Below are 23,059 nucleotides of genomic sequence, written 5' to 3'. Positions count from 1 at the left end.
TCCTGCCAATAATAGAGGAATGTGTGGAACAGGCTTAGCTTCATCTAAGTAAGGATATATTGTGCAACACAAGCCCTCCCATCACATTCTGTTGATGTAAAGCAAGTTCTAATCTTTTTTTAATGCAGAGATATTGGGGTGATGGTAAAATTGTACCCAAACATGACTCCCGTTCTACTTCACAACTCTCAGCTGGATCAAAGAAAGGTATTTATTTTTTCCTTCAGTAGTGGCTGAGTTGTGCTTTGGTGCTTTTGCTATTTCCTGTGCCATTACTGTGGAGATGTGGTGCTCAAGAAGCTATGCTAGTAGGTCAAGAAGTCTGCCTTTTGGCCATATTTATGAGAAGAGTCATTTGAGGCAGGAGCAACCTAACTAGTAAGTGTACAGCCAATATCTAGCCATGACCACCTGCTGATGCAGTGGAACTTTTCAGTTCTTTTCTTTCCACCACCATCCCAGACCACCCCCACCCCCCGCCCCAAATCTGCTCCAAATGGTCCTCTAGAGTGCGTGGGGGACTGCAGAGGGGAGGAGATGATGGAGAAGCCCAATTGTGTGAATGGACACCTCCATGTGCTATCTTCCATCTCACCCATTATCTTTAAGGTTTGGCCCCATTGATCTGTGCTATTACTGTCACATGAATGGGTCGTTCTGACCATGGTGGCCACTTAGAGAATTTTGCAGTTACAGTGGTACCTCGGGTTACAGACGCTTCAGGTTACAGACGCTTCAGGTTACAGACTCCGCCATCCCAGAAATAGTACCTCGGGTTAAGAACTTTACTTCAGGGTGAGAACAAAAATCATTCTCTGGCGGCGCAGCAGCAGCCAGATGCCCCATTAGCTAAAGTGGTGCTTCAGGTTAAGAACGGACCTCCAGAACTAATTAAGTACATAACCAGAGGTACCACTGTACATGTTAACATCAAGCAAATGGAAGATGGAAAGGTAAAAAAATAATAATTCATGCCCCAGGAGAGTAGGATTTTCTGGCAAATAATTGGATAAAAATAATGATATTGACTCTCTGTTCTAGATTAAACACCCTAGTGCTCTTGGATTAGAAGTTGGCCAAGAAATCCAGGTAAACTTTAAACCAATATATGAACATCCTCTAGGTGTTTTTCAATTGTCTAAGAAGGTTAATGTGTATGTAAACTCAATGGACACCATCCGTAAACGGTTCCTTTTGCGCAACTAGCATTTCATTAGGTTGTACTTAATAGATCGCTGCTATGCTATATGATTTCTGCTGTAAATATACTGTCCTTATAATGCACGTGTGGGGGCAAAGTGGGGTTGTTTGGGATGAGAATGCGTGCCTGTTCAGGTGTCCACCAATCCTCTTGCCAGGGGTAAATTCTCCTGGCTCTCTGGCATGTAAAGCACAGAAGCACAGATTCCCCTCCCCAGAGCTCCCATTCGCACTCTGCTTCAGACAAGGTGAGAAAACAGCAGGGATCTCTTCCCAGAAGTGGGACAAATGTTCTTGTTCTCCATACATCAGTGCAAATTAGAGAAGACCCCTCCCTTCCTTTCTCCTAACTCTTCTGTGCTTGCCAGAGGAGGGAAGTGGGTCACTGGTGACTATAAATAGTAGCTGGCTAGTAAACTGACTCAATATTGGGGGGGAATCCTGCGGCGAGTTTTCTCTTTTCATTTTTCATACCCCTCTGGCTTGTCAGTAGGTCTGTCCTTCTGCATTTCCACTTGGGACAGGGTCTGCCTGAGTGGAAGGCCTGTTTCTGAGATGCACCATTTCCAACTGGGAGAGGGCCTTGTTCTTATTAAATGATCCTCCGCACATAGAAAACTGGTCTGTTGGGGGAGAATCAAAGAATTCTAGAGTTGGAAGGGCACCATGAGGATCATCTGGTTCAACCCCCTAAGCTAGAACTGTTGTCTGTGCACAGTGTGTTTGTATGTAGGAACATCCTGTTAGGTGAAGCCCCACTTGAAAGCAGGACTATGGGAGAAGGGGGGTTGATAGGTATATATTCTTGTCTCATACAATCCCACAGGTCCATGTACATACTGTATGTACAAGACAACTTTTTATCCCTGGAAAATCACCCCAAAAGTCAGAGGTCGTCTTATACGCCGGGTATACGTGTTGGGAAGGGACGCGGGTGGCGCTGTGGGTTAAACCACAAAGCCTAGGACTTCCCAATCAGAAGGTCGGCGGTTCGAATCCCTGCGATGGGGTGAGCTCCCGTTGCTCGGTCCCTGCTCCTGCCAACCTAGCAGTTCGAAAGCACCCCTAAGTGCAAGTAGATAAATAGGTACCGCTCTGGCAGAGAGGTAAACGGCGTTTCTGTGCGCTGTTCTGGTTCGCCAGAAGCGGCTTAGTCATGCTGGCCACATGACGCGGAAGCTGTACGCTGGCTCCCTCGGCCAATAAAGCGAGATGAGCGCCGCAACCCCAGAGTCGGTCACAACTGGACCTAACGGTCAGGCGTCCCTTTACCTTTTTACAGTCTGAGCATAGGATGGAGGACTCACAGTATTAACACTCCCAACAGACCTCACTTCCCCAGAGTCGGCCACAACTGGACCTAATGGTCAGGGGTCCCTTTACCTTTACCTTATACACGTTGGGAAGGAGGAGAGGGAGCCAGTGAGCAGAGGCGCCCCTTCTGCTGTCGCTCCTCCTCCCTCCCACAGAAGGGGACACCGAAAGTCCTTCCGAGCACGACACTTACTCACCAGCCCTCCAAACACATCGCCTCGGGCTGCTGCTGCTGCGACGGCAGAGGCAGCGGAGGGGTGTGCGCTCTGCTCCTGGCAGCGCTCACACTCTATAACTCTGAAACTCTAAAATTGAGCAGCAAAAGTTGGGGGTTGTCTTATACGCCCAGTCACCTAATACACCGGAATCTACGGTACTTCGCAAAGGCTCGGTTTGGACATCATGCTAAACCAAAGTGTGGCATAGTGTGAATGGGCAAAGGTGTAGGTTCTTGGATTGGAGATTCTAGCTTCTTAGCTCCTCCTGGTTGTTTTTCTTCAAGCCATGGTTTGGCTTAATGTGTTGTCTGAACCCAGGCTGTTTCCACACAAACCAAAGGTTGTAACCAAGGTTCGTAATGTGGTTCAAAGCTCAGGGTGAACGAGGCCAAAGTCAACACTCTCCATGGTCCAAAACAGAAATTTTAAAAAATGGGACCATTTATTCACTTTATTCACTTGTGATGGTACACCCACTTGTGATGGTACACCCACAAAAGTCTTCCTGCACAAGTTATTCCCTGTTTTCTGAAATTGCTTAGTGCGGTAGTAGGGAATCCTCAAATGTTATTAGTAGAAAAGAAAGGGAAGCTTTTTCACTATTGAGGGTCCCATTTCTAAAAATCACTTGAGTACCTCTTATGGGTTATTATTAATACTGTCTGCCTATATTGTAAAAGCAAATAGTTAAAAAGAGGGTTTAAAAAAAACAATTAAGGTGTTTTAACTTTTATACTGAAGTGTCAAATCCCCTTACAGACTATCAATCCCATTTCTTCCCCATGAACAGGTGAAATATTTTGGGCGTGACCCTACTGACGGCAGAATGAGGCTTTCGAGGAAAGTGCTTCAGTCTCCAGCTACAACAGTGGTTAAAACACTCGGTGACAAGAGCAATATAGTCGTGGGAGGTGCCATTCCAGAGCCTGCTAGTTCAACATCGTAGCAACTTTTATTCAGAAGTGTAGAAATCTTTCTGGACTTATCAATGCTGTGACCCTCTGACAAGAGACTAAATTGTTGTGAAATGACAGGTTCTTATCATGCAGGTTTGTATACCACACAGAGAAATATTTTAAATTTTGTATAAAGATCAGTGGATATCAGTTCATTTTCTGTCGTTTGATTCTTTTTCTTTTCCCCTCGTAGACTTTTTTCCTTTTGAAAAACATGCCCATAGCAACACCTCTATAAATTATGTAAAACTTGAAACAACACTTCCAAGTAGCTGGACTGTTTCCAGACAATAAGAAAAGAAAACTGCCTATTACTTAACACCTTTTGTTGCTCAAGAGGTGTGTTGAAGATACATATGTATGTGCACACACTCAGCTGTCTTCTGTACTGTATATTGTTCGGCTTGCAAGAATGTCTTTAAAAAATCCAAACAGCTCATTCTCTTGCATAACAGAAAATGACCTCTGTGATCTATTTAACTCTGCGGTAGGCTTTGCTTTGAAACCCTTTCAGTACAATTTTATGTGCATCTTTCCCATTAGAAACTAGTGACGATGGGACTGACTGCTATAAAATGGAGCAAACTGCGTAAAACAACTTTGCAGGCGAACATTTTAACAAATGCGTATTTATAACTGAACAAGAGCAGTCTGGCAAATTTAGTGCGACTTTGAAAAATGGCAGGCTGATCCCATTATGAACATTTTTTAAAAGACATTTTCAGGAGAGCTCATCAAAGACAGTGTGGCTTTTTTGTCTTTTGGTCATGCTGAATGTGTAACATTCATATATTTCACACTGGAATCAGGTCCTCAAGCTACCAGTTGAAAGATACAGGTGGTTAGGCAGGAACAACCTTTGGGATGTGTAAAGACTAGTGGAGAGAGGGTGGCCTGTGGGCTGCCAACGTCTGTTCAGGAAAAACAAGAGGAAAACTGAAATGGATGCTTAAAATGCAAATCTGATACATTTATTGAAGCTCTGGAAGCATTGCTGCAAATCTCTTGTGGTATTATATTAGAAATAGTGAGCCTGCCGTTGTGTACAATAGCACAAGGGGAAAAGTAGGCAGAACATCCTTCTCCTCTTGGCCTCAGAATAAAAAAGACACACTAATTGTATGTACAGGGATGCACATTGTTAAATGTGACAGTCTACCTTCCTGGGAGGAGATGTAAGTGTGAAGAACAACATAGGATGAGCAAAACAAAACTTCTTTAACCAGAAAGAAACCTTGCAATATGTATGGATTTACCATGCTCTTTTCATAAAATGCTAAGCTCCCAAGTGTGTTGTACTTTGAAATTATTGTTGCATATTGGGAGCTGCACTTCCCAGTAGAAGCGATAACCTAAATGTCAAAATGAACCAACAGCTAGAAGGAATATTGGGTGCTCTCCAGTGTTAAAACCATACTGAGAGTGCAGCTGTTGGCATCCGTCTGTCTTGAGAGACAATGGAGTGTGCCTCTGGGGGGTGAAATAAAGCTATTGCATTAACAGCAGTGCTGTGACCTCCCTGGGGCACAAGGCTGCCCAGATGACAAGACCCCCTCTCAGCCTCATGGATAATAGTCCAAAGGAAAGGAGAGCAATCAATTTGGCACCAGCTTGGCTGCAGGAGCTGCTGGAAGGAGGTGTACAAGGCGCCTTCCAACTGTTTCAGATCTCCACTCCGGATTTGTGTAGGGTTTGGTCCTCAGCCTTTTTTTCTCCTGAGGATATCCTGCAAGGCAGCGGAGGTTTAGGATCTGAGTTTTCCTTCTCCTAGGTGGGCTGCCTTCCCAGGTTGATGAGCCCCATCTGCCCCTCACTCCCCACTACGGCAAGCGTGCGGAAACTGCCTTCTTGACCACTGGACCCACTCTTGGTCTCATCCACTCAATCCACAAGAGCATGTCTTCACATGCTGCTGTTGTTGTTTAGTCGTTTAGTCATGTCCGACTCTTCGTGACCCCATGGACCAGAGCACGCCAGGCAATCCTGTCTTCCACTGCCTCCCGCAGTTTGGTCAAACTCATGCTGGTAGCTTTGAGAACACTGTCCAACCATCTCGTCCTCTGTCGTCCCCTTCTCCTTGTGCCCTCCATCTTTCCCAACATCAGGGTCTTTTCCAGGGAGTCTTCTCTTCTCATGAGGTGGCCAAAGTATTGGAGCCTCCAGTGAGCACTCAGGGCTGATTTCCTTCAGAATGAAGAGGTTTGATCAATACTGGGAAAACCATGGCTTTAACTATACAGACCTTTGTTGGCAAGGTGATGTCTCTGCTTTTTAAGATGCTGTCTAGGTGAGCCCCTATCTCACTGAGGTTTTGAGACACATCAACTACTCTCCCCTGGTTTAGCCGGCTAGTCAAAGCCATTCCCAGGGTGTGGCCTCTGTCACATGCTGACTGCTTCTAGGAGCCACAAGTGAGAGCTGAATGCAGAGTGGGGACCAAAGGTAGACGTTTTTCCTATCAAATACATCCAGGCACAGACTAAGAACAAATTCTAGAGGGAATCACTGTGAAGCATCTTTTGTTTGCTGCTGCCAGAGAAGTCTGTTTAGCCTCTTCAACAGCCCAGTGTTGACTGTTAAGAAGAGCCTGGCTTGATCAGACCAAAGCCTCATCAAATCCTGTACTCAGGAGCCATGGGGAAGCCTGCAAGCAGCAGCAGTGGGGCCCAGAGCAAAGGTGTGTGATGGGAGGGTGTCCCAAAGAGTAGGTGCCATCAAACTAAATGGTGCCATTCCTGCGTCACATGGAACGGGCCTCCTGATGAGATTTGTAATGGTATTGTGACCAAACCTGAGCTCTTGCGATAGAGAAGGGACTAAAAATATGTTTAATGATGAATAAAACAAATATGGATGGAATATTGCTTCTCTGCTTTTTGATCAAGGCTGTTATCCCCCCCCCTCTGTGTTTGTGTGTACACTAGGAAGTAAATCCCACTGTGTTCTGTGGGACTTACTCGGAGTGCAGCCTGTACGAGTTTATTGTGCCATCAAGACTATGATTCCCTAGCGCTATAAACCCTTGACTGCCCTGAGAAGCACCTCTTGGTTGTTGCGTCTGTGCATTACGTTTAGCTGGCAAGGTCATGCAGAGGGTATTCTCAGCAGCCAGAGGCTTGCCTCAATGAGTGTGTCTTTCATAAGTGTTGTAGGACAACTCTCCCTGTTGCAGCTTGTTCTTGAAGCCTAAGGTTAAGGTGATCTCACATTTTATTTGCATAAGTAGATATGCAAATATGTGTCACAACAAGCCCCGAGTCTAAACAACAGTGACTGGTTTGTTGGTCTCTGCATAACCATTAGCTGCTCCAGTTTTAACCATTGAGACACGTCCTTCGTCCTGGAACTTAGTTGTAAGCACCTTGGGGAACAATAAAGGTGCTGAGGTGGAATTAACTTCTGAATTGTTTAGTATATAATTAGTCTAACACCCGGCATAGTATGAAGAGTTATGGACTATCCTTTAATGAAGGTGACATCATTTTGTGCATTTATCGTTCCAGGGGAAAAGGAAAAGAACTCCAATACTGCTATCCAAGTAGTGTTTTCTTATCTACAGTGTTCTTAGTGGTCTGTAACTTCACAGTTTTAGGCTTTTGTAAAATAGATATTGTGAGGACTGGGTTAGAGTTCCCACAACTCTTAATGTTTTGTTTGAAGTTCAGTAGTAATTGTAGTTTCAATGAGAGAAAGTGGGACTGACTTTTGTGAAATTATTCTCAATTGATTTGGAAATATTGTTATAACTCTGAGTCTCTAGCCAACTCAGTAATTTTAACTTAGAGTTTTTTGGGGGGAATAAGTGTTCTGTTACGGTCAAGACTGCTCCAATCACAGAAGCAAACTAGGCCACTGCTTGGTGTGCAAAACATATTGGAGAGTCTTCAGCTTATATACTCTTTGGAAAAGGCACACAGGAGCTCAGCAGTTCTTACACAGATTATCATTTATTGAGCTTCATTTTCAGCCCAGGGTTTAGACCCAGTTTTAAAGGGAAATAAGCAACTAGCATGGATTCAAAAATAGTATCCTAATCGATTATACTGCTTAGCATATCATAAAACACAACTGTATACAGCAGATCAGAATAGCTTTATAAATAAAAGCGAGAAAAGGAAGGTTCCATAAGTGTTACAAGGTGATGGATTGTACAGTTAGATAATGTCTTTTCCAAATGTTTAATTCATCCAAAAAATAAAAATAAAAAAGAGGTCCCAGGGCAGGTATTAGCCACTGCCAGGGGGCTGGAGTTTGTAGGTGCCAGCCATGTAAAGCCTGAATAACTAGAACTCATGTCCTCACAGGGACACAATAGATATTGACAACAGCCAGATGTTTGTTATTTTAAAGAGATTGTTCGTGTTTTTGTGAATGTTGTATCAGAACAGAGGTATCGTGAGCTTCATGGCTGAGTGGAGGGGGGAGGATTTGAACCCTTGGACTCCCAGGTTGTAGCCTGACACTCTAACCCAAGGATCTTCAATCTTTTCAGACCCAGTTTTAACCCAAACATGCATTTGGGGAATCTACTTCCCCATCATTTATCGTACGTTTGCATGGTGGTAGTGCTCCTGTTGCAGCCCATCTTGGATCAGGCTGTGACCCACCCATCAAAGGCCATGCTCTAACCACTACACCGTATTAGCCAGACCCTTTTCCTGCCACACCCCCCCCCCAATACTGGAGCCCCTTGGTATGTCCAACTCCCCATGCAAACTCCTCACCCTCACTATGTAACCAGCACCACAAATGTCAAGTGGATAAACACCTTTATGGCTTTGCAGTTCCAGTCTACGCACTATGTCGTAGTTGTTGATGTTGATGTTGTTGTATGTGTGTCCCCACTATACCATAGTTCTCTGGAACTAGGGCTAGTGCCCTAGGCAAGGCTAGCGACTTACAACCCCCAAACCTGACCGCTAACTTCGAATTTCAAAAGCGGGTGTCTTGTAGGAAAACGAAAAGCGAAAAACTTGAAACCGCTGAATTTAACTTAAATTGCAATAAGTAGTAATGCAGCAACCCTTGATTACCTTCCTCAAATGCAAAATAAAATGTTTTGGCGCACAACCTTGCGAATTGTGATGTTAAAATTTAAGTCTCGCTTTGTGTGCCTTTTCCTTTGCAAATTTTGTCACCAGTTCCTTCAGGTCAAAAGCGCTGGTACTTGGGCATGTTCAATTGATATAGTTGAAAAGCCAGCTACTCTCTTTTGCAACGTTGTTGAGTTTAAGGAGGTTTTTTTTTATAATCTTGAGCTTTGAGAAAACGGCACATGAAGTGAGTGTTTGCCCATGTGGAGGCAATAGACCTGAAGCCTTTCGCACTACTTACTGGTTTACGCAATTTAGGAAGATTTAACAGCAGCCGCGTTCAAAGATTTAAACATTCCAGTTGATAGATTGATTGAGCATCTGATTTAACTTTTTATTAGGGGACAGCGTCCCCCACACCTCTGGAAAAAGTGGCCTGTTTTGGCCTTTGGAGCAGCAATTTTAAGGAGAAAAGTTTGTGGGGTTTAAAGTTAAATTATTCAGGGGAGCAAACTCATCTGACAGAATGCCTGGTTTTGATTTAAAATTATTATTTTTTACCTTGTGGTGTATTTTATTGTTTAATGTATTTGCTGTTGTTATCGGCTTTGGCTACAAAAATAAATGATATTCATATATCCGTGATAACTGAGGGAAGTGCTTTCACCTCGGAGGCGATACCCGCCCATGCCTGCATCCCTTCTTTAATACATTTCAAATAACATTTAAATGGGGAAATGGTACGAAAAAGGTACAAAAAAGAAGGAAGGCGCAAAAACCTTCAAAGCTTTTAGAAAACGCAGCCCACTTTCGTCTCATTTGCAACAAAGAACATGCATGAACCTGTGGCATGACTGCTTTTCAAACCAGCAGCTATGAAATCAATGTATTATTTTGTTATTATTTATCTTTGTTAAATTTGTATGCCACCCTTCGTCCGCACATCTCAGGGTGGCTCATAAAAACACAAGATAAGAAACACCTGGACATAGTTGGAATGGTGGTTGTGTGTGGGGAACCTTAACTGATTGTTTCAGGTAGGTAGCCTTGTTAGTCTGACACAGTAGAAATTAAAAAAATTAAAAATTGTCCAGTAGCGCCATAGAGACCAACTAAGTTTGTTCTGGGTATAAGCTTTCCTGTGCATGCACACTTCTTCAGATTGTTTGTTCCTGTATTCAAATACTGGTGCATGTGTTACTTATTTAATTATAATTAAATTTAATTTAAATTTAATTTAAATTCCTGGGAAGGGCTGTGGACGTGTTTTTGTTTTTTTTTAATCTGCGCGGGCCTCAGACTCTCGCCACATGCGTCTCTCTGCACGTTTTTTTTCCACGAGTCTATGTGCCGTCAACTGCCAGAGAGGTCGAGAGAGGCGAAGGAACGCCGCCTTCCCGCGCTCAGCAGGAGCAGGCGCAACCGCGCAGGCGCAACCTCCTCCCCTCCCCATCACATCAACTCCTCCTCCTCCTCCTCCTCCTCAGCCCTTCCCTTCCAAACTACGCGAGCTCGAAGGCGTGCGCCCGCTCGCGTTCGCTTTCCTTCGCTTCTCGGCCGCCGTAGCCCCTGCTAGTGGAGCCCGTGCAGGCCTTCCGCCCCGCTCCTCCCCCCTCCCTCCCCGGCTCTGAGAGGAAGAGAAAGGCAGGGACGGGACAGGAGTCGGATTACAAGATGGCGGCCGCGCCGCGGTGGTAGTCGCTGCTGCTGCTGCTGCTGCTCGCCTGGTGACGCTGAGGGGGGGGGGGGGACTCGGAGGCGGAGGCAGAGGCGGCAGGCCCGGGCGCCATGAGAAGCGGCGAGTTAAAGGGCTCCTGAGCGGCGGCGCCCTCTTCTCCTTCCCCTCCCTTCCCTCTGCCGCCCCTTCCTCAGCCCCTCACAGTCCGGCCGGGCCGGGCCGCGCACCATGTCGGACACCCGGCGGCGGGTGAAGGTCTACACGCTCAACGAAGAGCGGCAATGGGACGACAGGGGCACCGGGCACGTCTCGTCCACCTACGTGGAGCGGCTCAAGGGGATGTCGCTGCTGGTGCGGGCCGAGTCGGACGGTGAGGAGGGGCAGGGATAATGGGGCGAGGCGGAGGCTGGGCTGCCTGGGACAATGGAGAGCGGCAGGAGGGGGGAGGCGGCGAGCTGGTCCTCAGGCCCCGAGAGGGCCCCCCCTCCTGGTTTCCCATCGGGACCCTGAGGAGCTCCCCCCCCCCACTTCGTCCTAAGGCTGATAGCTTAGGGGGCAGATGGCTCCCTGAAAGGGTGCTTCGGACGGAGCACCTCTTGTCTCTCACAACACAATCCTCCTTCCCTCTCACTTGAAGTCTCGGGAGCAAGTTATTCGTGTTTTTGTTCTCTCTTCCCCACCCCACAAAATATTAAGGGGGGGGGGAATAAAGGCTGACAGGCGTTGCTGATTACCTGCCTGCAACAATATCAATAGTTGCAATAATTGCAGGCGGGTTGGGCTAGATGACCCTTGGGGTCCCTTTGCCAACTCCACAGATCTGTGATTCTAGCCACTCTCTTCCCTCAGTTCTTGTCTCTTGCAGCCTGCCCTCCTTTACAGATCACAGTTCTCTTCTTTTCTCTCCCCCCTCTCTTTAGTACCCTCCCCATAAGGTTGAAGAAGTCATTAGTAATCCCATCCCCCCCCCATAGGTTAAACATTAGTTGTTTTCTGTCATAAGAAGAAAGGGGCTGAAAGGTTAAGGGGGGGGGGGAGGTGAGGCAGCTTCCCTACTTAGTCACCTTCGTTCGGGTGATTCTTACTAGTAGATGACCAGGCCATGGCTGTTTACAGGCCTGCAGTGGTATCAGAGTTACTCTTCCAAATACCACTAGTCTTTCCACTTCCATCTTCCTGTCCAGATGTGAAATTCCTTGCAGTTCTAGAAAGCTTGGCTCAAAAGCTTATCCCAATGAGATGACCCATTCAAAGGCACTTCATACTTGATAACGAAATTTATTACGTTGAACAGTCTTCTTCAGGTCCTTGTTCATCTGACAGTTTTACAGGGGGAAAAACCTAAACACTTCCTTAGGTGAAACTAGTGCCTACGATGGGGAAGGAGACCCCTCTTTTTTCTCTCGATTCCTGCCTCTTTTAAGGCTACCGGGCCCATTACTCTGACAGATGCCTAAATAATATGGAACATAGTTTCAAAAGGTTTTTTGTGTGCTAATACTTCAACTTTTAGAATAGCTCAGTTACTAGTTAGTAGCTATGAATTCGACATGTTTATTTCAAAGTGTATTGAGAACTGGGTTATAAGTATCCAAAGCACTACCTTAACATTGCCCCTTAGGATGGAATCTTTATAAGCCTCCCATTGAGATATATATATATATATATATATATATATATATGTATGTATGTATGTATGTTTTGGTGTGAAGGCCTCTTTTAAAAAAGTTTCCTTGTTGCAATATATTTGTTGCAAAGATTTAAACTCTTGTTGTAATAGGTTCTTTTTCTTTAAAGATCAGGAAAGCTGTTTTTAGAAAATGTATTGGCAACGTTGCTAACGAACAGGTGTTAATGTGCTAAATAAACCTTGTGAGGGCTGGAAAAGATTACTCGAGCGGTTGCCACGATACGTGACTGCTTAGACACACACATAATACAAAGTTTAGGGTTAAAGAGTTTAGTGTTATGAATATACCGCAACAGAATATCTTCTTCTTCTTTGGCGATCACTCCTAGTCGAGTAAGATTGAACAGAATATATGTCAGCCACCTCAAGAAGATAAGAATACATTATTTCATGAGTAAGAAAAATTATATGGTGTAGTTGTATTTGCTTTTAGTTGCCTCTCAAGGTATTAGAATGGACTTGCAGATGTGTATTTTGATTTTGTGTTTATCTCTGCTGTCTTTCATCATTGCTTGTATGAAACTGTTAGACTGGAGGGTGGTGCTCTGAAACATAGATTACTGATTTCTATAAAACTCATTTTACTTCACATAGGTTCCTAACTGTAATTCTTCTTTTTTCAGGTTCACTTTTGTTGGAATCGAAGATAAATCCAAACACTGCATATCAAAAACAGCAGGCATGTACTAGCTTTTTCCTATAAGTATCTACCGTGTTGCCATTGTACAGAAATCTCTTGTTTGCACAGAGTTGGCACACTACTTAATTGCTAGTGCATTCTATGACAGAAAGGAAGGAACCTGGGGGGACGGGACTTTAATAGCTAGATTACATGTTTCTTTGACCATTCTAGTGTTGGAATGATTAAGGAGTACTTAGTCTGTTATAAGATTATTGAAATGGCCGTGGCGTTCGGCCCGAGAGACCCTGACCCAACCCCCATTTCCCCCATATTGCAAATTAAGTTTATTATACTAATTTGGGGGGCAAGAGGGCATATCCCAGATACGTTTACTCTTTTGAGTTTAATTCCTTGCAAAGGCTTACTGATTAAAGTTACAGCCATAGAACAGTTTTGGATAATCTTCCCCATCTTCATAAAACTATGATTGCATCCTGTCTTATTATTTTGGTTAGCTACCTGACTTTACACAAGAGTTTTCCAACTGAGATGTATTAGGAACTTCAAGTTTAATGCAAAGCAAGAATGAAGCATTGAAGCCATCACATGAGATGAAGGCAAAGTGCTCAGTTTTGATACTTGTCCCCAGCTTCACAGCCCATGTTTCATGACGCCAAGAAATATTGTCTGAACTCAGCCATAAAACTGATTCCTAATTCTATTATTATTATTATTATTATTAATAATATTATTTACTATGTATGTGTGTATATATATATAGAGAGAGTGTGTGTGTGTGTGTGTGTAAAATCCCATAGTAGACTTCCCTTTGGTTTACAGAGTAACCTACACATGGTGAGTAAGAGCCTTATTCCATCAGTAACTTTCTAGAGAACATGGATAAAAAGTGTATTTTGAATTAGTATGATGTTAAAACAAAAAAACCCTTTCACAATGACTCGTCTGTAAGAATGTCACAAGGAATATGAGTGATAAATATTTTTGAGAATGTGGCCTGACATGATAGGCAGATGTTCCAAATCTCATTTAGGGCACTGCTACCATGGCTGGATCTGTCCCTCAATAAATAAGGTTAGGGGAAAGGTTCAAACTGGCTGGTGCAGAATTTCAGAAAATGTAACACTTTCTTTGGATCTTCAGGAAGCTACAAGAGGTTCAGCACTCAGTGTTGAGATATGAAATATGAGGATTTTGGAAAGGAACTGTGTAGGAAAAATTTTATACGCCCAGCAGTGAGGCTTGTGTCACTGAAGACAATTGTAGGTTTCAGATTTATAGTTGGATCCACAGAAGGTGACCTGACTTCTGTCCCTTTGGAAAATTTCACTTGACTTCATTAGAACTCTGCTGGCACAGGAACCGTTTTGCATGGAATAGAATGAAGGCTCAGGGCTGAAATAAGTAAATCTTGTCTATAAATAGGTTTAGCAAGGCTTGAACACAAATTCAAAAATACACAGGTTGCAGCCACTTGTTATCCTTTTCAATCATTCTACGTATATATAGAAACTCTTGCGTACATTTTAGTTCCAAGAACAAGAAGAATTTAGTAGTAAACATATAGTTTATTTTTACTCTAGTAAAGAGCCTCTCCTTTTTTACTCTGTCCTAGCTCTAATGCCAGCATATATGAAGCTGTTTTATGCAATGCAGTTGCAATATTAGTGTTGTATCCAAGTTGCCTCCGAAGATTTTTAACTAGTAGAAACAGGTCTGATGCAAGAGCCAGGAAGCAAATTTAATACCCACCCCACCAAAAGAAGCATTTGGGAAATATTGGTGGTATTTTGTTGTTCTATGTATTTTGGGAAAGGGTCCAAAATCCCAAATATGAGATTTGATGCATCATCATAGATGATTATATAAACGTCTTCATAGAAGCATAGCTGGGTTGCCAGTTCAAGCATTAACAGAAATTACTTTAATATTGGCTGTGGGTTTGCATTTCAAAAATGCCTGAAATAATAAAAGCCACAATATTGTTAACTAAGTTTCATTTGTCTTTTGTTTTGATTAAATTACATTGGTTGAGGGACCCTCCACAACAGATTTTGGGGGCCTCTAGGGGGCTGGAGGAGAGAATTAAAACAAGAAGTCCCGTTGCACAAATGATTTTTATTTGTACAAGTGGGCAGACTTCATTCTCAAAAATGTGGTTCAAAGTTGGTACTTGTTTCTTTAAGGTTGTTTAATAGCAGTCTTTTAATGTATGCTAGGCGTACTTTTGTACACTTTAAAAGTTATAAAAATTAAACGACAACAACAATCTATTACGGTCCAGAGACCCAACAAATCATTACAAAGCAATACACAATTCATATAGCCTACCTCCAGGTTAAACAAGCCTACCTCCAGTTTAACATTTTCCACTAATTTTAAAATGTTTTTTAGGAAAGGGGGTTTTCTTCATAGCTTTCCTGACCTATCCTGATCCTGTGAACAAAAGATGACAAGATAATAATTAACTTGCAAATCTCTCCGTAAAAATAGAAATCTATCTTTTTATGACTTTGAATTAATGCTGCTTCAGTGAGAGGGTGGTTTTAAGATTCTGTCCCTTTACAGTATGGCTTTCTGATCCTAAATACATCAGCTGTATGTGTTGAAAATAAGAGTTGTGTCTCAGGAATTAGTTAAGTGGTATATCATGCAAGCTTTTCAACTCCTGTTGTATCCTCATGAACATGATAAACAATGGTCTCTGCCTGCTTGAGAACTTGTATCTCTGAGAGAGCAAAATCAAGAGAGGTGAGGTGACTTCCCATTTTCTCTGATCAACTAGATATTCATTGCTAGTGTTGTGTGTCATGTCTTAATGCTGAAGGCTTCACAGTATAATATAATTTTCTATAAACAAAGAAATGCAAAATTCTATCAGGATCATCACGAATACTCATAATGTCAGAGAATCCCCCCCCCCGCCCCAATTTCAGGACATTGCAGTTCCCTACCTCTTGCTGTTCTCTTTCTAAAAGAATAAGAATATATTATTGTGACAATTAAGATAAATCATTATACTTCCTGGGTGAATTTTATTAGGTTCTGTGCATGCCTTTGATAGGAACATGGGAAGCTGCCTTATACTGAGTCAGGCCATTGGTCTGTCTGGCTTGGTATTGTCTACAATGATTGGCAGTGGCTTTCCGGGGTTTCAGGCAGGGAGTGTCTCAGCTGTATCTGGTGATGCTAGGGATTGAATCATAGATGTTCTTAAATACATAGCTAGCCTCTTGGCCTTTTATGCAGACACGCGTAACCAAAGAGCATTCAACTGCATTCACTGTAGATCACTGGTGATTTATATGGTAAATTATATTGTAAAAATAATGTCTGTATAATATATGATCAGTTGTAAATATTACTGTTTCTTTAAACTGGAGGGTTAATATTTCTAATTAAAAGCTGGGATGGGAAATTGTGAAAGGGCATATGAAGAGCAGTTCTAAAAAGGTAGCATTTTTTAAATAAAAAACCCCAGTATCCTGTTTCACCAAGTTGTTTTGTTGGATATATCAACCTAATTGTATGCCACTGTTGTACTTGTATGGAATCAAATAATCAGTATAGTCTTTCGTTTTGAAATAGGATACTTTGATTGTTTGGTCAGAAGCAGAGAATTATGATTTAGCCCTAAGTTTTCAAGAAAAAGCTGGCTGTGATGAAATCTGGGAGAAAATTTGCCAGGTAAGGTTAATCTTTTTAAAACTTACCACATTTTTATTCCAATCATATTATTTACAACTCCCACTTTGAACATGTTATGTTATTATTGCTTACATGTAACACAGTCATAGAATTTCATAGTACAGTGTTAGAACTTCATGGCATCAGGGCACAGGCTTATTTTACAGTTTCACCTGCTTGCTCCTTTCATGGGTGTTTTTCAATTGCCCCTTTTTATAGTAATATTTTAGGCTTCCTTGGCATTTTACATGGCAGCAAATGTGCCTGCAGTGCTACAAGTTCATGCTTCGGAGAAACAGTAATTCTAAGCTCCAAGACATGTACATGTGTGTGAAATAACATGTAACTGAAAACATGCTGCTGTGTGTCTACATGTTGTGTAAAATGCTTTATATGAATCTGTATAGGACTATAATGTGTAAGTTTCAACCAATTCCTAGGACTGAGCTTTAAACCAACTACTTGGGCTGCCTTGTCTCCTAGCAGAGTACTCCTGTGCCTGGAATTACAGCCACCATAGACTGCATGTGACTCTCCTGTATGACATCTACTGGGTTGGGATGTGAATAGAACTGTTGAACCTTTGCCAATGAGTCATGTTCAGAACAGTTGCTCATATGCACAGCTCTGGTGGGCCACAAGAAAGTTCTTTCCCCTTTTCGCACTATCAGCATCTGCCGCAGGAACAGAGCCTGAGTTTGCACAGCCCAAGAGCCACATTTCATTCCTGGTCAGTTTGCAGAAGCCTATTAATGTTATGTGATTTGACCAAATTATTTATTTCCTCTTCTCTGCCTCCGACAGTCACCAGTATGTTTCAGAATGAGTCAGCAATTGTTCATGTTTCCATTTTTAGGTTCAAGGTAAGGACCCTTCAGTGGAAGTCACACAGGATCTCATTGATGAATCTGAAGAAGAGCGCTTTGAGGAAATGCCAGAAACAAGTCATTTGATTGATCTCCCTACTTGTGAACTTAACAAACTCGAAGAGATTGCAGACCTAGTTACCTCAGTTCTCTCATCGCCCATCCGTAGAGAAAAACTAGCTTTGGCTTTGGAAAATGAAGGCTACATTAAAAAATTATTGCAGCTTTTCCAGCTTTGTGAAAACCTAGAAAATACTGAAGGCTTACATCATTTGTATGAAATTATCCGAGGAATTTTGTTCCTCAATAAAGCAACTCTTTTTGAGGTGATGTTTTCAGACGAGTGCATTATGGATGTTGTGGGATGCCTTGAGTATGACCCTGCATTAGCTCAGCCAAAAAGGCACAGAGAATTCTTGACCAAAACAGCAAAGTTTAAAGAGGTCATACCCATAACAGACTCTGAACTTAGGCAAAAGATTCATCAGACTTATAGGGTACAGTACATCCAGGACATCATCTTGCCAACACCATCAGTTTTTGAAGAAAATTTTCTTTCTACTCTCACATCTTTCATTTTCTTTAACAAAGTCGAGATTGTCAGTATGCTGCAGGTAAGTGAAACTAGACGTTTGGAAGGCTTGCATTTTGGAGATTTGACATACAAATGTGAGGTTAACCGTAGCATGCCTTTAATCCAGTGCTGTTTGTGGTACATGCTTTTAAACCTAATTTAGTAGTTCTGGTGCTTCCTCCTCACCCCCCTTGGCTAGCTTTGTTCTTTGCTGTAATGTCTCAGTTGTGTATTTCACAGTCTTCTTCATAAGCACAGTGCATTCCTTCTAAAGCAGATACATTACGTTCAGCTCATTCTGTTATGTGAGAGGTAGGTGCCTTTCAGCAGTGGCCTTATTCGTGGCAGATGGTTAACAGTTTTTTCCTGCTTATAAGCAGCTGTGTTGTGTGTTGTATTAAAAACGAAATGCAGTATAAATAGCAACTCTCACAAATGCTATCATTAGCCTTCTTACACTTACAAACTGTAATATTCGAATTGTAACATTATTTGATTAAAGTTTTATACAGGCTGCATGAAAAAGGCACAGCTTTTTAATTCTGTAAATGTTTTAGCTCTCTATAAAATTATGCAACAATCGTAAGGTTCTGAAGCTAAATCGAAAACAAACTCGATAATTTCTCTTGGCTGGCTTATGATTAATGTTTTTTGTTTCTGTGAATCCTCTAACAGAAAATATTTTTAAAATACGCAGGAAACAAATTAAGAATCTCCTGAGCATAACCTTGTTCATCCCAAGAAACTTTTTAAAAAGAGCTAAACCAAGGGTTTGACTATAGGGGACGTAGGAAGCTGTCTTATGTCCACCTAGCACAGTGTTGTCTATTGTGATTGGAAGAAACTCCAGCATTTCACATAGAGATATTTGTATCACCACCTACCTTAATTGAAGATACTAAGGACTGAGCCCAGGACCTGCTGCATGAAAATAATGGGCTTTCCCATTGATCTGTTCTGTAGTCTCTTCCCCATGAATAAAAAAGCAATCCTCCTTCTAGTTAACATTTTTTGTTGTTGGCATAATCTTATTTAGAATTTGCTGTTATAAGTCTCCTAGATTTAGGAAAACTTTTTGCATAATAGCTTAAAAATAGAGTTAAATGGTCTGACAAACGGGGAATGTCTGACAAATCCTCTGTTTAACCCCGTAGCTGCCAGAACTATTGTTTGAGAGCTCCGAGTTCATTTTTAGGTACTCCTAATTTTGTAGTACAAATAATGTATTTAAGAAAACATTTCACATGCCAGCATTTAAGAATATAGAACTTTGTCTTCCTACATAATCTTAGTTTGCAGTTTTTATATGTCAGATTGTGGGAGCCAAATGAAAACGAGTGAATTCCAGCTCTTCGGAGGCTGTAAACCTTGTCATTTTGCTCTTAAGCCCTTAAGTGGCAGCATATGGTAGTTCACAGACTTTTGGAAGATACGGTCAGAACAAATGTAGATTTAAATAATCTGACGTGGTTCTTAAAATAACGTGTTAGTTGCAATGTTTTATTGGCTGCCATACCACCTGCAGTGTGTCATCCATAGGCAATTGCTTGGGTTCAATTCATCTTCAGTCCAGTGAAAAGACAGAAGTTGACTAAATCTTTGCTAAATGATTACTTTGGTCATTGTCATTTTTTGTTGATAGCAAGGTGATTGAACTCATGCCCACTGTTGGGCATAACCTAACAGCAATGCAAGCCTAGAGTGCAACAAGATATACTGTACCCTGATAAATCTTTTAAACCTTTGATTATAAGACGTTGAGGAAAGCTTTCAGTTTTTCAGGTGATAAAATGTTAGGGAACACTTTAAAAAAGCTGTGGAACGGAGTGGAAATGCCCTTTTTAAAGACAATACTTCAGTCACTCAAAATGTGTGGTTTAAAGAGTTTATGCAAGGCAGTTCAGCATTAGAGGGGTAGTGAGGGGTAGTTCATATATTACAGACATAAACAATAGTCAGATCAAGATGTATTTCTGCACCTAGATAGTGAGTGTTACTGTCTTCATGAGATAGTGAAGTGCTGCATGCCTCCTCCTAAAAACATTTGACCTAGTTTAGAGACACTGAGTGGGATTCAGCTAATGAGCCAGCAGCAGACGCCCCATGCAAGGACTTCCACTTGCACCGTGGATCTTCCCCTTCCCCTTCTACTGCACATCTCCCATACCCCCCAGTTGGCTCTGGGGCAGTTGGGAGAACCTCTGGAACAGTGCACAGGGAGAGAAGAGGGGGATTTGTTCTGTCTGGCGAGCTGCAAGGTACTCCCAAAACAGCTGGAGACCAAAGTTTGGGAAACCCTGCTCAAGACTCTGAGCTATAGCCAACTAAAAAAATTGCACAAGCAAAAGAAATTCTGCTTCTGCAGTGGGACTCCCCCCCCCCCATGCACAACCTGCACTGACCCCAGATCTGCTTCAGGGGGTTGAGGGAACTCCCGCAATAGATTTAGGGGGCTTGGGGTATGGAAGAGAGGGGCAGCATTCTGTTGTGCAAGAAGAAATTATTGGGCTGGCAAAATATTTGCCTTTGCACTACATTGAATAACACACTATTGCTTGTAATGGAATTCCATGTAGATTGGCCCTTGCTCGGTTTTACAACTGTAGAAGTTCTTCTTTTGCTCAGGCGTAAACCCTTTATTTGAGTTGGCTTTTTATGGGTGGAGGCCAAACTGATAATGGATGGGGATTTTAATGGGTGGGCTTTTTCTAAGATTTTAAATAGATTTACGTTGTTCTTGATGCTTCAAGCTTGATTTTAAATATTCTGTAACTTGAGTACTTTGATATTGAGTAGGATAAACACCTAAATTGCTAATACGTCATAAACAATACAACTTCTTGGTATTTCCCCCTTTCCGCCTCCCTCTTGTCTTCCAAAAGCAGAACACATGGAGGAGATATTTTCAATACTTGCCAACAACTGTGTTTTGGAAACAGTTTCTTTTATTTTGGACCTTGGCTGCTGCTGCTGTGTCAACATGAAATTGGTGTACTTTTTGAGGTTTCTTGCTGCCTGCATATATCTAAGCATTCCAAATGAATAGATGTTGGACGACTCTTCTGATTGGTAGTGTTATGAGCAGTAGTAGGTAGAAGGGACCTGTATAATAAGCATGAGTGGCATCTTAATTACTTGATAACTGAGGTCCAAAGAGCTACTTCACTTCAGAAGACAGCCCAAGGCTTATGCATGCCCATGGGATTATTTTTAACTTCCTTGTTTGAATAGGAATATTTCAACCATGGCATATATATGTAACTATGCCATGTTGCAAACACCTTGAAAGCTGCTTCAGTGATTTATCTTACGCCGTGATTGAAAAACAGGCACACACACCGGTATGTGTAGTTTGTGAGACTTTTTGGATCTTCACTTATGCCCGTTAGCCATTTTGGAGGTTGTCCTCATAACCTCAAAGCTTCCCCCTACTTTCTGGGGGCAAGCAAATACAGACGAAACTCAGGTCATGTCCTGAGTAGGGAGATGTTTCGCTTGCCATAGACAGTACTGCAATCCTTATTAACTAGTGTTTTTTATATTTCCTTTCAGGGTCCTTATAAAGACTTAGCAAATAGAAACACTTAAGCTGTAACTTGCAGAGAAATGACTAGTTAATATTTGAGACTGTCCAGTACAGTTCCTTTTCCCCTGCAGCCATGCATTACACAAATGAAGAAATAACTATATGCCTAATTAATTGCTGACATACTTCTACCTTTTTTTACCTAAAGTAAAAGTGATATTCAGTACTTCGTAAGCTTTGATCATTGGACTCGTGTGTATCCAAATATCCAAGGGGAGGAGACAATTTGATGTAGGGATATGTCCCCATATATGTCATGAGCATGGCAGTTTGTGACACAGTCATTAACCTTTGGTTGAGGAGGGTTGCATAAGAAGCAGCTCACTAACTTACGGGTCCTGATTTTTTGTGTGCATTATGACAGTTTCATATAATGATGCGTTTCTAAGAGTTGGACTATCTCTAAAAATAGCATACAAACTCCAGTGTCAGAGAAGACTTTAATGAGATGGTGGGCCATTTTGGGAATAGGACAGTAGGAAGCAAAAAATGGCTATGACCTATTTATGTGTTACCCACCCACCTCCAGTTCTAAAAGTGTGTAACATCTGTGTTTCGGCTTAGCAAAGTTACATTGACTTATGAACCATTTCCAGATGGGTGGAAGCTTGTAAACACTAATAGATCTGTCTTGTTACTGTGTCTTCCTAGATTATTAGGAGAGAATTGGGGGTGGGGGGAGAGGCATTAATCTGTACTGTGTGTTTTTTTAATGACATGTTTTTAGCTGCTTAATTTAAAGGCTTGGGTTGCCCCTGCCTTGCACTATGCCTGCTTCTTCCTTCTCCTAGTTCACTAAATCTTTTATATAATCTTTTCACAGTCAAGCTCAACACATGCAGCACTTAATGCTAGAAAACTATCAAGAGGGTTATAATAATATGACTCACTGTTTTTGTTTTTGTTTTACATTTTTTAGGTCAGATACACCAATTGAGAATGAGTCTAGCATCATCACTGTTGAGTCTGCAACTTGCAAGGCTTAAGAAATTGTAAAAACAGTCCTAAATTTCTTGTTGGAACAAAAACACTGGCTGGATTGTTCTGTTGAAGTCACAAGTGCTTGACTTCTAAAACTCTTTAAATTTGGTGTGGAGCAGCAAATTAGCAGTGCCAGTTTGATACCTCAGACAATCCACAGGGCAGATATAAATGTGTAGGGCTTCTGGTGCACTTTTTTGCACCTCGGTTGGAGGTTATACAGATTGTATTGAAGCCTCGTACATTCAGATCATACACCTGGTTATAGGGGTGGGCAATAATGTGGGTGTAATTGGTCTCATTGGCTTTACTTCCCTCCATTGTTTCCCAAAGAAGCTTGGAGGGAGGAAAGAGACCTGAGTGAGAGGAGGAATCCTCTTCCCCCTGAAGAAGCTGGATGGAGAAGGAGATGCAGAGGTTTATCAGGGACGGGAAAAATTTGCTTTCATTCATTCATCAATTTCTTCTTACTAACTATAGTCATCTGCATTTTGAATTCATTGTATGGATACTTAAAAGAATCTTAAGCTAGGTTCCTATACTGATTGGGCACAAGTTGACCATTATGACTGATAGACTTGTCTTTGGTAAATTGAAACAATGCTGTTCATACATAATACTGCTCACTGCAGTGGG

The 23,059-nt window shown here is 42.1% G+C and overlaps 2 protein-coding genes across 4 annotated transcripts in view; both read left to right on the top strand.

Moving 5' to 3' along the window:
- Positions 1 to 3,843, top strand: part of PNPT1 (polyribonucleotide nucleotidyltransferase 1) — a 41,778-nt gene extending 37,935 nt beyond the window's left edge. For both annotated transcript variants that reach the window (XM_081854649.1, XM_081854650.1), the window contains exons 26-28: positions 129 to 207; positions 1,042 to 1,089; positions 3,523 to 3,843. In XM_081854649.1, coding sequence (XP_081710775.1) covers positions 129 to 207; positions 1,042 to 1,089; positions 3,523 to 3,678 — 283 coding nt within the window. In that variant the 3' untranslated portion in view covers positions 3,679 to 3,843. The remainder of the gene's footprint in view (positions 1 to 128; positions 208 to 1,041; positions 1,090 to 3,522) is intronic.
- Positions 3,844 to 10,326: 6,483 nt separating this feature from the next.
- PPP4R3B (protein phosphatase 4 regulatory subunit 3B) overlaps positions 10,327 to 23,059 on the top strand; it is a 31,527-nt gene continuing 18,794 nt past the window's right edge. The window contains exons 1-4 of one of the 2 annotated variants that reach the window (XM_081854634.1): positions 10,327 to 10,769; positions 12,713 to 12,768; positions 16,318 to 16,416; positions 17,273 to 17,896. In XM_081854634.1, the coding sequence (XP_081710760.1) occupies positions 10,628 to 10,769; positions 12,713 to 12,768; positions 16,318 to 16,416; positions 17,273 to 17,896 (921 nt within the window). In that variant the 5' untranslated portion in view covers positions 10,327 to 10,627. The remainder of the gene's footprint in view (positions 10,770 to 12,712; positions 12,769 to 16,317; positions 16,417 to 17,272; positions 17,897 to 23,059) is intronic. The other variant, XM_081854635.1, reaches the window with a different exon arrangement.

This window comes from Podarcis erhardii (genome assembly GCF_964252035.2).
Source record: "Podarcis erhardii genome assembly, chromosome: 3".
NCBI lineage: Eukaryota > Metazoa > Chordata > Lepidosauria > Squamata > Lacertidae > Podarcis > Podarcis erhardii.
Note: the sequence above shows the minus strand (reverse complement) of the source record. Positions and strands in the feature narration are given on the sequence as shown.